Source organism: Sus scrofa, chromosome 4 (genome assembly GCF_000003025.6).
Source record: "Sus scrofa isolate TJ Tabasco breed Duroc chromosome 4, Sscrofa11.1, whole genome shotgun sequence".
Classification (NCBI taxonomy): Eukaryota; Metazoa; Chordata; class Mammalia; order Artiodactyla; family Suidae; genus Sus; species Sus scrofa.
In genome coordinates, this window is record NC_010446.5 from 15283618 (window position 1) to 15299068 (window position 15451).

The 15451-nt window shown below is 33.9% G+C and overlaps 1 protein-coding gene across 2 annotated transcripts in view; it reads left to right on the forward strand.

The window, feature by feature from the left end:
* Positions 1–15451, forward strand: part of TMEM65 (transmembrane protein 65) — a 53951-nt gene that overhangs the window by 20218 nt on the left and 18282 nt on the right. For both annotated transcript variants that reach the window (XM_021088951.1, XM_021088952.1), the window contains 2 exons: positions 5177–5221; positions 8896–8963. In XM_021088951.1, the coding sequence (XP_020944610.1) occupies positions 5177–5221; positions 8896–8963 (113 nt within the window). The remainder of the gene's footprint in view (positions 1–5176; positions 5222–8895; positions 8964–15451) is intronic.

Below are 15451 nucleotides of genomic sequence, written 5' to 3' on the forward strand. Positions count from 1 at the left end.
CACCACAGCTCACGGCAACACCAGATCCTTAACCCACTGAACGAGGGCAGGGATCTAACCCACAACCTCATGGTTCCTAGTCGGATTCATTAACCACTGAGCCATGACGGGAACTCCCTGGCATAACTTTTCTTAAAAGATATTTTAGAAACATGTTAATATGGGACTGAGTTTTTTTGTTTTTTGTTTTTGTTTTTGTTTTTGTTTTTTTTGTGGCTGTTCCCATGGCATATTGAAGTTCCTGATTCAGGGATTGAAGCCGCACCACAGCAGCCACTCAAACCGCTGCAGCGATGCTGCTGCTGCACCACAAGAGACCTTCGGGGACTGAAGATTTTTTTTTTTTTAAGTTATTTTTAAGAGGAAATATAATTAAGGAGGGATATAAAGATTAATTAAATTTTATAGTAAGCTCTTCGGATCTACTGCTTTGTTGTATTGGAATCTATTGCCAGTTAAAATTACTTGGCAAATTGGGCTTGGAAATTTCTTTCAAGAATTTTGTTTTAATGACATTTTACCTGCCTTCTGAAAATGTGAGGATATTTTTAGTAAAGTGTAACATTAAAAAAAAAATGTACCAAGGAGTTCCTGCTGTGGTGCAGTGGGTTAAGTATCCAACTGCAGTGCTTCTGGTCCTTTCAGAGGTGTGGGTTCCTTCTCAGCAAGTGCAGTGGTTAAAGGATCTGGTATTGCTGCAGCTGAGGTGTAGGTTGCAAGGGGTTCACCAAACTTCTTGAAACTTTTGTCTCCCCCCAAATTGGGGTAAGTTTTTACTATTATTTATTTTAAAAAATTTTGGTCCTTTTCTTTTTCCTCACCTTCTGGAACTCCATTTATGTAACATATATTAGCATTTTGATATTTAGCCACAGATCCCTAAGACTCTGGTTTATTATTTTTTTTCAATCCTTTTATTCTCTATTTTTCAGGTTGGGTAGCTTTACTGATTTATCATTATGTTCATTAGCTGTTTCTTCTATCACCCTCATTCTGTTTTTAAGCCTCTCTAGTTAACTTAAAATTTCAGATATTATATTTTTCAGTTCTTGAACTTCACCTTGTTGGTTTTTTTTTTTTTATCGTTTCTATTTGAGCAAAGTCTTTGAATCTAATTTTAATTACTACTTTAAATTCTTTGTCTGCTATTTCTAACATTTGAGTCACTTTACAAAAAAAAAAATTGGAGTATAGTTAATATTACAATGTTGTGTTAGTTTCCGGTCAGTTATACATATATATACATACTTGAGTCATTTTTTAATTGATTTCTGTCTATTGTTTTTTCTCCTGCAGATGGGTCATGCTTTCTTGTCTCTTTATGAAGTAATTTTAGATTACTAGTATCCTAGTCATTGCTGTGATTATGATGTTGCAGAGGCTCTGGATTTGCTTTCATTTTTCTGAAAAATACTGGGTTTTGTTTATTTGTTTTAGAATGGAATTAATGATTAGGCTCAAATTGCAAACTTTATCTCTTAGACTGAAGCTCAAATCTTTCAGTTACTTTACCTTTAGCTGGGCTTTTTGGGGTTTTCCCTGTTTAAGGGTGGCTCACAAGTCAGCCATATATTTGAACTGAATATATACGCAGAATTTAGAGCTCCTCCTTTCTGACTCTTTTCTTTCCAGGATTCCCCTCTCAGTGGCTTTGGTTACCTTGCAGTCTGTCCACCTGCTTTAGGCCAGAAAAACTGAAGGTTTGTTATTAGAGTTTTAGTTGCCCTCCATGTTGTAGATTAGGCCAAAAGCTGCATTAAATGGATAATTCACTTAGCTCTGTTCCTTCTTCTGTTGATTTCTGTCTAGAATTTCTTAGTTTTCCAGTGCTTTCAAATAGTTACTTATTTATAGTTTATAGTTGTTCTGTGCAGGAAGATTGGTCTGATAGAAAGTTATTCAGCCAGTATTGGAAGTGGAACCAGGATTTTTGTAAGCTAAAAATGTTTGGAAAGCTGGTGTGTTGCTGTATAATCTTAATAGTCATCTTATTTTGAAATAGTTAGAAAAAAGAGATAAATTATTATGCATGTAGTACATTCACACAGAGTAATTGAAAGAACTGGATTTTCTAATTCCAAATTCTGCTTAATAAAACATTAGATTAGAATACATTTCCATGTATGTATAGATAATTTACAGTATGTCAGAAGAAAAATTTTAAAGTTTAGATATGTATATGTAGGGAAATACAGCTTTGGAATTTATTATGACTATTTTCAGGGAAGTTTTATTAGCAACCATGACATTTAAAAACTGGTATAATCTGAAACCTTGGGCTTAATTCCAAGATTGAGGGTTTTTTTTAAGATTTTTATTTTTTCTATTATAGTTGATTTACAGTGTTCTGTCAATTTCTGATGTAGAGCAAAGTGACCCAGTCATAAATATATATATATATACACACACACACATGAACACATTCTTTTTCTCACATTATGCTCCATCATGTTCTATCACAAGTGATTAGATATAGTTCCTTGTGCTATACAGCAGGATCTCATTGCTTATCCACTCCAAATGCAATGGTTTGCATCTACTAACCCTAAATTCCCAGTCCATCCTATTCCTTCCCCTTTGGCAACCACACATCTGTTCTCCAAGTCCATGCAAGATTGAGTTTTTATTTTTTTATTATTTTATTTTATTTTTTGGCCTTGTCCATGGCATATGAAAGTTCCCAGGCCAGGGATCGAACCCACGCCACAGCAGTACCCCAGGCCACAGGAGTGAAAATGCTTAGGCATCAGGGAACTCCCCGAGATTAAGTTTTGTTTTATGTTATACATCATATGTTTTTTTGCTTCTGATAATGTAGATTTTTTCTTTCAGTTAATTTAGTAAAGAAGAATTTATAGTGTTAAACTCCTCAAAATGATCAATTTATGGTTTACAATTTTTGATGGATACTTTCCAATAAAATTTCCACTTTCTAGGAAATGTTCCTTTCATATTTCCTCTTGTTACTCTTTACGTTCTTTATGAAGCAGGAGGCAAAAATCTGTGCATTGATTTAACTTTAATCACGGTGTCTGTGGTTTTTCTCCTTGCTTAATCTCCTTCACTCTATATTTCTTTCTTTCTCTCTCTCTCTAAAATGTTATTTTTTCATTACTTTTTTTTAAAAATCATTATATGTAATTGGAAAGATTAGAAATATTGGTTACAGTATTTGATTTTTTTCCTCTTAACTGCTACGCATTTTACACTTAATCTAGCCCTTACCCTTTCATAGTAGGAGCTGTAAAATATTTTAAATATTTTGCTCCATACGTAGGAATTTGAAGAAGTAAAAGCAAGGACTCTCTATATTCTCATTATATTGGGAAGGTCCTGCTTGTTGAATTTTTTAGGTATTTCAAGATGTTCCAGTCAACTGATAAGGACTTCTCACAGTGTCAGAACTGTAGTGATGGTGAGAGTAATGCAACTAGCCAATAGTTCTGGTATGTAACTACGTTTGCATGTTTACTTCACCTGGAAACTCTGTGGAGTACAGTGGTATCTTATATTCCTTGTTAAACATTTGGAAACCTATTTGCATGCTTTCAAAGTAGATTTTGACTAGTGCTAGTCAAAGAATGGAGAATATATTCTAAGCAGATTAAATTTCTGCAAAGTTTTAGAATATCTTCATTTCTTAATTCTTCTGAAAAACCTTAAACTTACATTCTTAGAACTTTCTGAATAATATGATAATTGACTGAATTCTGGGTTTTAGCATATTTCTTATGGCTTTAAGAAATTAGCATATTTCTAATGGCTTTACAATAAGAAATTATATGGTATGCTTTTTTAGTAAAATAATACTTATAAATATGAATCATACTCTTTCTCATATAGCTTATTAATGGTGATTTGCTTTTTATGTATTTGTTTTTTGTCTTTTTAGGGCTGCGCCCATGGCACATGGAAGCTCCCAGACTAGGGGTTGAATCAGAGCTGCAGCTGCTGGCCTAACCACAGCAACACTGGATCCTAGCTGTGTCTGTAACCTACACCCCAGCTCATGGCAATGGCAGATCCTTAACCCACTGAATGAGGCCAGGGCTCGAACCTGTATCCTCATGAATACTAGTCAGATTCATTACCACTGAGCCACAACGGGAGCTCCCTGCTTTTTACTTTTTAAAACTAAATTCTTAAGTTCTTATATTGTCCTGAATTATAAATAAGTATTTTAGAAAATATGTATCTGGTTTGTAATGTGTTTCCTTGTAATGTGATTTTGTCGTATTAGGTCTTTAGAGCAGAACAATCGATGGTATGGGTTCTTCTCTATAGGTTATCAATTAATTCTCTTAGGTTGGATGAGAATAAGAAAGGTAGAATTCTCTGCCATTTTACCATGGCTTACTTTTTTACTTATGCAAATAGTGAGATGGTTGTTGTTATGAGATTAGGTTGGTGGCTTCTTAGGTGTAATAATTGTTAATTTTTGGATTTAATGATAGCACTTAAATATACTTACTTTGATACATACTCACAAACATACCTGGGAAAATATATATATATGTGTGCACATCTGGGAAAACTGTTTATTATGATATATATCATAAATAATGACACCCTACTCTTTGGGTTCATTTTATTGTATAGAATATATTATCCGGTAGTATGGGTTTCAAAACTCAATATTCAGTGTATTATCAGAGAATATTAATTAAGGAATATAATACAATCTGGTGAAGTTACTGCTGTAATACATTGCTTTAAAGTATTATTTTCCTATTTTTAAAGGACAGCTAGGTCTATTTGAATATTCTTTTTGTCTACTATCAATGTTTGTGTATATATTTCTTAAGTTGTCTAGAATTGCCATTTTAAAGAAGGGTAGCTATATTTCTGAACTTTCTTTCTTTTTTTTTTTAACTGTAATTGATATAAACAATCTCACATAGATGCAAGGACTTTAAGCAAGTGATTTACCCAGGACTATAGGATATATGGTCAGCCTATAACTAAAGCTCAGTTTTGTTTTTTTCTAGCCTTGTGATCTATGACAAGAAATAATTCCTGTATGGATAACTTTGGTCCATTAACCTAAAGATAATTAATGAATAAACTCTGATATTCTCTCACTTTGTAAATCTGCTGGTATTTTCTTCATTGTAATAAAAAAGAAATCATGCTATAGTAACTAATTCTTGACCCATACCCTTTCTTTCCCCTTCAGAAAAATTGGAAGCTCTACCACCCACCCCAGGACAGCTGAGATATGGTAATGGTTCTATAATTGTTAAATACCTTTGCATCTGTTTTTCGAGCTTGAAATAACCATGTCATTCATTAATAGTACAGAAGAGTTATTTAGTAAATTAAATTGTTCTAGATAGAGTAGATTATCCTATTACGCTGAAGCAAAAAGTTTATAAATTTGTTTTGAGACATATTACAATATTATGGAACTTCTAAGATTATTAACCATATCTATTATTGTTTAAATATTGTTACCATCTTGAGGTAGAATTATAGTAGGGGTTTTCTTAATTCCTAGGAAAAAGGATATGTTTACTTAGTTTGGCTTTTGATTGGATAATTTCAGAACTAGAATTTCTAGGCTATTTTCTTTGGTGGAGAAAGTACTCTATTTTGCTGTTTGTAATAATGAAGAAAGTAAAGTTTATCTTAAACCACCAGGAAGGAGAACCTTACACTGCTGCTGGTGTGCTTTCTTTATTCTATCATTGGAGTAAATAGTCTATGGCTAACACCAAAGTAATGTGAAACAGTTTGGGAGACAATGGAAGCAGAGAATAGTACAGTGAATTTGAATAGGTTGTAAGTTAAAGGTAAATATTAGATATGATTTATTAATAATTACTGAATTATAGAATAATATTTCCCAAAGAAAACTGAAGAAATCACAAATTGGTAGGATATCATTACATACTTAGGAGCAAATTTATATAATTAAAATTTAATAGCCAGTTCTTTTTAATAGTTCTTTTTCCTCTCAGAGGTAGAATATGATTTATATTAAAAATAGGTAACTTGGAGTTCCCGTTGTGGTGCAGTGAAACAAATCTGACTAGGAACCATGAGGCCAGTTTGATCCCTGGCCTTACTCAGTGGGTTAGGGAGCCGGTGTTGCCCTGAGCTATGGTGTGTAGGTTGCAGACGTATCGCATTGCTGTGGCTCTGGCATAGGCCGGCAGCTACAGCTCCGATTGGACCCCTAGCCTGAGAACCTCCATATGCAGCAAGTGCAGCCCTAAAAAAAAAAAAAAGTAGCTTTTGGAATTCTCTTGTGGTGTGGTGGTTAAGGATCTAGCGTTGTCACTGCAGCAACTTGTGTCACGGCTGTGGCGTGGCGAGGGTTGGATTCTTGGCCCAGGAACTTCCATGTACTATGGGTGCAGCCAAAAATTTTTTTTTTTAAAGTAACTTTTCCTAGGTAACAAAAGATTTTAAAGAATTCTTTAAGACTTTTCTTCCCCTGGTAATCTTTCTGGATTCTTCTAGCCTGGATTCATACAATCTGTATCCATAGAACTCTGTAATGCTATTGTCATTTCAGGGGGCCGTATTAAAATTAACTCTATGGTTATGTTATCATACCCAAACTTCTTGAGGGCTGATAGCCAAGTGTCTTTGTTTCTCATGTGCCCAGTGGAGTGTTCAGTAAATGTTTGTTTAACTTTTTGAAATTTATATTTCTGCTTCGGGTTGAAAATAAATTTTTATTTATGGGACACATTTATTTAGGTCTGAACATCAAAATGTGATGTATTTTATAGTTCCAGGTTATTATAGCAATCTAGCAGCATGCCTTGGCTTTACCAACCGAGTGGGGTTTTTTTTGTTTGTTTTGTTTGTAAGTTTAAGATAGCAGTTAGCCTAATCTTAAACTTGGTTTAATAACCCAGACACCTAATTTTAAGGTATTTTTAACTAGCCAGTTTTAGAGATGCTATCAAAGAAACCCCAAAATGTTTAGTAATCCCAAAAGTTTCTTAGTTATTTTTCCATAGTTACATTTCAAAAGTGAATGAGAAGACGTTCGGGGAGTCTTCTCTCCAGATATATATTTAGGTACCTTTCTTTTCACTGCCAATGTTTTCATTTAGTGAATTTAAAAAATTTCATTATATTCTTTTGACCTGTCACATTTGCATTATGTTTTTGAAATTCTGTATGTGTTGTTTTAGAAGTGGATTATTATAAAATTTTGAATGGTCATTAAGCAGCTAGATCTAGGCGAAAAGTCAAAGAATTAAGATTAGACTCTTTAAAAAATCCCATTTCATTAATGTGCCCTTTGTTTTTTTTTTGTTTTTTTTCTGCATTTTCTAAGGCCTCACCCACAGCATGTGGAGGTTCCCAGGCTAGGAGTCTAATCAGAGCTGTAGCCGCTGGCCTTTGCCAGAGCCACAGCAACTCGGGATTCGAGCTGTGTCTGTGACCTACACCACAGCTCACGGCAACGCCGGATCCTTAACCCGCTGAGCAAGGCCAGGGATTGAACCAGCAACCTCATGGTTCCTAGTTGGATTCGTTAACCATTGAGCCATGATGGGAACTCCTGACTTTTATCATCTTTAATAGCTTTTAAAACAATATACTTTATAGTTAAAAAGATAATGCTTTTTACCTGGGTCATTCTTATGTGATAACAGGAACTCTGAGATGACCTAGGATATATACTGTTTTCCCTTGATCTTAGTCTTCAGTACTGCTTGAGGGTAGGAAATATTTTTTGTTTTACTGCTTATTAGGTTTCCCTGACTGGTGCAGAATTCAGTGTAGTAATATCAAGTTTTCATAACTTCTAGATTATATTTTAATTATACTTTCTGTCGATTTAATTGCATTAAAGTAAAAAAGACTCTAAAGTCACTGAACACATATATAATCTTTACCTGCTTTAAGGGACCATTTTTTTAATGTGGTATAAAACTCAGAACTTTGGATTATCTAGAAAGTGTCCTCAGTTGAATGGATGTTGACTATACCTTGGCAAATTTATAGATTAATTAGAATAAAGTCTTAACTATCTCTAGCTTTTAGTCTGTTTCACAATCATTCTTCAGTTCTCTTAATCTGGAATTCTCTTCCTTTCTAGGTTAGTGGTCCTCAACTTAATTAGCTAATGTTTATTGAACATTTACTATGTGCTAGGCATTCTGCTCTGTGCTAAAGATGCAAATATGAAAAATTAAATATATTAAAAATTTAGGTATTAGTTCTTCCTAGTTACTCTTCTGTTTTCTCACAGTGTATGTACTAGATAGGTGAGGTAACATGTGCCTTTGATAGGAAGAAATGAAGTTACATTTTTATCTAAATCAAATATTATTTGTATAGTTTGCAAAAGCAGCCAGGGATACCGATGTGTTGAGGGGAGAAAGAAGACTTTGAACACAGATGTCTAACATAGCTGAGATAGTCATATTTTTCTAACCTTTTGTTTAAAACTGCTTTAGTGAGTAGAAATGATCAGATAGCTTCCCTGAAATTTGATTCAGAACATTTTTTATTGTTTCTAATATGGAGATCAATTTTATGATATCAGTCTTTAGTTCTAAGAGAGAAAGATTGATGTTAGTAGTAATTTAATAAGTAAAACATGGTATTCATAATATGTATTTATTTATTTGTGCTGTCATTAACTGTATGTAATTTCTATGTGCATGTGTGTTGCCACTAAGAAACACAAAACTCTAACACAATTAATTTTACATGTTATATGTTTTTTATTGCGTTTTTTTTCCCCACTATAGCTTCTATCAAGTATATAAATATAGCAGAAGCAGAATCTTTTGCTATGGGGAATAGAAAGCAAATTCCAAAACTTAATCACATTTATGAGACTTTAATCATATGGTCTGTTTTTGTCATTTTAAAAATTACAGAAATCTTAAAATATATTTTTCTGTTTTTGATGTTTTTCAGTATTCATCCACAATGCGATACCTTTCATAGGGTTTGGCTTTTTGGATAATGCAATTATGATTGTTGCAGTAAGTTCTTTCAACCCTTCTATTTTGAATTAATAAAGAGATTAATGTGGTCTAAATTTTCCTAATTTACATATTATAGCTAAAAAGTTTTAATTAAAATCATAATGAATGGGGCTATTTTTAATTATATTTCACGTTAGACTATAACTCAATGTTAAGGCATCATATCTATTAAAAATCAAGATTTTGGTAAAGCATTGACAAGAATAAGCACATATTTATTGGTTCCGTATTATCCTATTCTAGTTTCAACACTTATTAAAGAAAAAAATATGTAACATTTTCTGATGTTCTTTAATTGTATCTATCAGCAGTTCTTATCATGTGTATGTTGTTAATTAGTTTTTTGTCCAGTTTTCCCAAACAAAAATGTTTAAAAGGGCATTTTGATATAGTCTATCCATTTAACCCAAAGATCTTTTAAGTTTCAATTCAGAATACTGTGAATAAGAAACCCTTCAGTCTTTGTTCAATTGTACTGTTAAAAAGTGCTCCCTTGCTAATGTCATTTTAAGGATTTCTTAAAAATATTGTTTAGTCTCGGGGATGGCTGATTTATTTTTCTTACTGTTCTGTGACACCTTTTGTCATTACATACCAATATTGGGTCCAAATTATAAAGTCAGATATTAGTCATGATGAAACTGCCCAGGGCTCTATCCACTTCTTTTCAATGACCCAAACTTTTCTATAAATTCTAGATGTTGTAGAGAATATCAGACTCTAGGTGTTGTATAGGAGAATGCTCAAAAAAGGAATGATCTTAGAATTATTAAATGTGAGGAAAATATAATTGAGAGATGCCAGAGGCTTTTTTTGGTTATTGTTTGTTTTTGTTTTTTTGTTTCAGTGTTTTGGAGGTCACATGTGCTATAGATAGATATAAATAGAATATTTGGCTTCAAAATAGAGATAAAAGAATAATTTATATATAGAGATTATAAAGTTTGCTTGAAGAATATCTAAAATTGGTTTTCATTCAAGAGTGGTTTTCTTTAACTAGAACACACCCTCACACCATGCACAAATATAAACTAGCTTAAAGACTTAAACACGTGACCATAAAACTCATAGAAGAAAACATAGGCAAAACATTCTCTGGCATAAACTGTACAAATGTTTTATTAGGTCAGTCTCCTAAGGCAATAGAAATAAAAAGAAAAATAAACAAATGGGACCTAATCAAACTTAGAAACTTTTGCACAGCAAAGGAAACCATAAAAAATAATTAATTTTTAAAAAAATGAAAAGACAGTCTGTGGAATGGGAGAAAATAGTTGCAAATGATGCAACCAACAAAGGCCTAATCCCTAAAATATACGAACAACTCAACAACAACAACAACAAAAGCAAACAACCCAATTGAAAAATGGGCAAAAGACCTAAATAGACATTTCTCCAAAAAAGACATATGGATGGCCAGTAGGCACGTGAAAAGATGCACAACATCATTTAATTAGAGAAAGGCAAATCAAAACTACAATGAGGTACCACCTCACACCAGTCAGAATGGCCATCATTAAAAAGTCTACAAGTAACAAATGCTGGAGAGGGTGTGGAGAAAAGGGAATCCTCCTTCACTGTTGGTGGGAATGTAAGTTGGTGCAACCACTATGGAAAACAGTACGGAGAGTTCTCAGAAAGCCAAAAATAAAACTACCGTATGATCCAGCAGTCCCACTCCTGGGCATATCTGGACAAAACTATCCATTCAAAAAGATACTTGCACCCTTATGTTCATTGCAGGACTATTCACAATAGCCAAGACAAGGAGTTCCCGTCGTGGCGCAGTGGTTAACAAATCCGACTAGGAACCAGGAGGTTGCGGGTTCGGTCCCTGCGCTTGCTCAGTGGGTTAACGATCTGGCGTTGCCGTGAGCTGTGGTGTAGGTTGCAGACGCGGCTCAGATCCTGCGTTGCTGTGGCTCTGGCGTGGGCCGGTGGCTACAGCTCTGATTAGACCCCTAGCCTGGGAACCTCCATATGCCGCGGAAGCGGCCCAAAGAAATAGCAAAAAAAAAAAAAAAAAAGCCAAGACATGGAAACAACCTAAATGTCTATCACAGATGAATGGATTAAGAAGAGGTGGTATATATACACACAATGGAATACTACTCAGCGATGAAAAAGAGCAAAATAATGCCATTTGCAGCAACATGGATGCAACTAGAGAGTCTCATACTAACTGAAGTAAGTCAGAAAGAAAAATACCATATGATACCACTTATATGTGAAATCTAAAATATTGTACAAATTAACTGATCTACAAAACAGAAATGGATTCAGAGACATGGAGAACAGACTTGTGGTTGCCAAAGGGGAGAGGGGAGGAAGTGGGATGGACTGGGAGTTTGGGTTAGTAGATGCAAATTATTACATTTAGACTGGGTAAACAAAAAGGTACTACTATACAGCACTGGAACTATATCCAATCTCCTGGGATAGACCGTGATGGAAAATAATGTTTAAAAGAGAATGTATGTATATGTATGACTGAGTCACTTTGCTGTACAAGAAATTGGCACAATATTATAAATCAACTATACTTTAATAATAAAAAAAGAATAAGCATTCCCAGGAATGTAAAACATTCTAAAGAAGAAGAGGAAAAAAAGAATGGTTTTCTTTGATATATATCCTCACCTTATGTCTAGATTGATGGGGGTCAGATATCCAGAAAGTCTAGCCAGTTACCTGGTTGAGGAAACACAGGGTTCACACAGCAGGAAGGTTATCTTGCTTCATAAACAATCACAGAAGATACTGTAGCGTGCACATAATTTGAAAGTGATAACTCTTTGGCACAGTAGTCTTATAAGAGCCTCTGAAATATAATTTCAAGATGCTAGTTTTTTGGCTGATTATGACATTTTCGTAATATGTATATAAGAATCAAGTTATCTAATTTATACTCTGTAAATATGAGAAACTTATTCAAACATATGATACTACCCTATTTGAAATTATTAAAACTCTGAGATTATTTAAATAGTTAACATAAATAAAATCTAATTATAACAAAAAACCCCCTCTGATGAATTTATAAACTGTAGTTTTAAGACTTGATGTGTTCTTGAATAGATTACCTGAATTAATTCTACTATGTAACAAGTATTTCTTTCAGTTTTTTGTTTTTTGGGTTTTTTTTTTTTTTTTTTTTTGCTATTTTATGGCCACACCCACGGCACATGGAAGTTTCTAGGCGAGGGGTCGATTTAGAGCTACATCTGCCGGCCTATGTCACAGCCACAGAAATGCCAGATCCAAGCTGCATCTGTGACCTACACCACAGCTCACGGCAAAGCTAGATCCTTTACCCACTGAGTAAGGCCAGGGGTTGAACCCACATCCTCATGGATCCTAATAGGGTTCATTAACCACTGAGCCACAAAAGGAACTCCATTTCTTTCAGTTTTAAATTCAATGTTTTACATACCATGCACAAAAATAAACTCAAAATGATGTAAAGACTTAAACATAAGACAAGACACCATCAAACTGCTAGAAGAGAACATAGGCAAAACATTCTCTGACATCAACCTTACAAATGTTTTCTTAGGTCACTCTCCCAAGGCAACAGAAATAACAGCAAAAATAAACCAGTGGGACCTAATCAAACTGACAAGTTTTTGCACAGCAAAGGAAACCATAAAAAAATTAAAAAGACAGCCTACAGAATGGGAGAAAATAGTTTCAAACGACACAACCAACAAGAGCTTAATCTCTAAAATATACAAACAACTTATACAACTCAACAGCAAAAAAAAAAAAAACAAAACCTAAAATCCAATTAAAAAATGGGCAAAAGACCTGAATAGACATTTCTCCAAAGAAGATATACAGGTGGCCAACAAGCCCATGAAAAAATGCTCAACATCACTGATTATTACAGAAATGCAAATCAAAACTACTATGAGATACCACCTTACACCAGTCAGAATGGCCGTCATTAATAAGTCAACAAATAACAAATGCTGGAGAGGGTGTGGAGAAAAGGGAACCGTCCTACATTGTTGGTGGGAATGTAAGCTGGTACAACCACTATGGAAAACAGTCTGAAGGTACGACAGAAAACTAAATGTAGAACTACCACATGACCCAGCAATCCCACTCTTGGGCATATATCCTGACAAAACTCTCCCTGAAAAAGACACATGCACCCCCATGTTCATTGCAGCACTGTTCACAATAGCCGAGACATGGAAACAACCTTAATGTCCATTGACAGATGAATGGATTAAGAAGATGTGGTACATATACACAATGGAATACTACTCAACCTTAAAAAAGAACAAAATAATGCTATTTGCAGCAACATGGATGGATCTAGATACTCTCATACTAAGTGAAGTAAGTCAGAAAGAGAAAGACAAATACCACATGATATCACTTATATCTGGAATCTAACATATGGCACAAATTAACCTTTCAACAGAAAAGAAACTCATGGACTTGGAGAACAGACTTATGGTTGCCAAGGTGGAGGGGAGGGAGTGGGATGGACTGGAAATCCAGGGTTAATAGATGCAAACTATTGCCTCTGGAATGTGGAATGAATAAGCAATGAGATCCTGCTTCTGCTGCGTAGCGCAGGGAACTACGTCTAGTTACTTGTGATGGAGCATGATGGAGGATAATGTGAGAAAAACAACATTATGTATATATATATATATATATATATATATATACACACACATGTACACACACGCATGTGTGTGTGACTGGGTCACTTTATTGTACAGTAGAAAATCGACGGAACACTGTAAACCAACTATAATAGAAAAAATCATAAAAAATTTGGTTAACATGAATATCAAAAAAGGAATAAATTTATACTATCTAAAAATAAATAAATTCAGTATTTTAGATTTTCTTTATTGACAGCTAGTACTCCCCATTCTGTCGTCTTAATAATCAACTTGGTTTTTTTTCACCTCATTTGAGCAGACCTTAGATATTAAAATGGCGAAAGAGTGTCCTTGCTACAGGCAAGTATTGAAATCATGTATTTTGTGTAAGGAGGGGTACAGGGAGATTTTGAAGAGATAACAGGGAAACTGGGAACTTCTTAGATCTTGACTAAAATCTTCACAGTATGGTCTTACTATTTCTTTGAAATAGGTATCTAAGGTAATAGATATCTGTGTTTAAATACAGCTACCACTAAAACAAAACAACAAACAGAACACCCACATTCTAGAGTCAAATTATTGTAATACTGTTTCTGTTTTGTGTTACTCAGGCCTGTGTCTCATTATTAGTGTAGCTGAGAAAGGACTGTTTTTCCAGGCCTGAGATGGTTGACTTTAATTCAGTAATATTTGTTTTTCTGGTTTACATTGAAGTCCTGTTTCAGGGACTTATCACCCGTTTTTTATTTATATATTACTGAAGTAAATATTTAAACCACTGGCTTAAACCTGATTAGGAATAATAGATGTGGCAAAAAATATTGTCCTGTTATAATTGCAAAATAATTTAAGAACAGTGAACATTTCCAAAGAGGCCTTTTAATAGACTTCTGAGACTAGAGTCCTTAAATAACTATAGAATCTATGAAAAGGGAAATAAGTAAACACTATTATCTTAAGAAAATTAAGTTTTCATCTTAGGAAAAAAAAAACTGCCTCCTAACATTGTAGAATAGCTATGACTATTTGAAAATAGTAAGTTGAGAAGATATTTGATTCCTTTTTTTGTCATACCATTTGATGTTTCTCCTTCTAGATGAACTCTCTTGGCTGCTACCCTAGTTGTAGTCATAAAAGCAAATTCCTGTATAATTTCTGGTAGTAGAGTTAACCCTTATTGTTGGCTGTTTTTCATTCTAAGTTTTAATTTCATAGTTTTTAAACTATATTTTATATTACTAGTATTGCTTTTTATAACATTTTAGTGGGGTTGGGGGATTTTTTTTTTATAATTTAATTAGGATAGAATTAATTAGAATTCTAGCATAGATTAATTGTATTAAAGTGATGAACCAAGTATAACTTTAAGACAACTGGTATTCAGTTTATTCATAATTTCTGCCTCACCTGTTAACATGAAATTTGATGTAAACATGGGAAAAAAGGAAAAGAGCGGATAGTCCATTGCCTTTGAACCAAATTTGACTTTATATGGGGCTTTTCATGCTAATAGAAGGACATTTAGGTTTCTTAAATTTAACCAAATGGTTAAACACTTAAATGCTTTATAAATACGTATTTTGGCAAACAGGTTCCTTTTGGGTTCTTTCTTTTTTTTTTTTTTTTTTTTTTTTTTCCTTTTGGGTTATTTCTAATGATTTCATTTTGGTTAAAGATGCTGAATTTATTTTTTTATTCACCATAGCTGTCAGGTGCTTCTCTTCTCCAGGGTTTTACATCCATATATAGATACCTCTTTGTGCCTGTTCTTAAGGTTTCTTCTTCAGAAATCTGTTTCTTTGGATACCCCTACAACCGTGTTAACTTTAAGTGCCTAGAGACTTTTATGCATCTGGC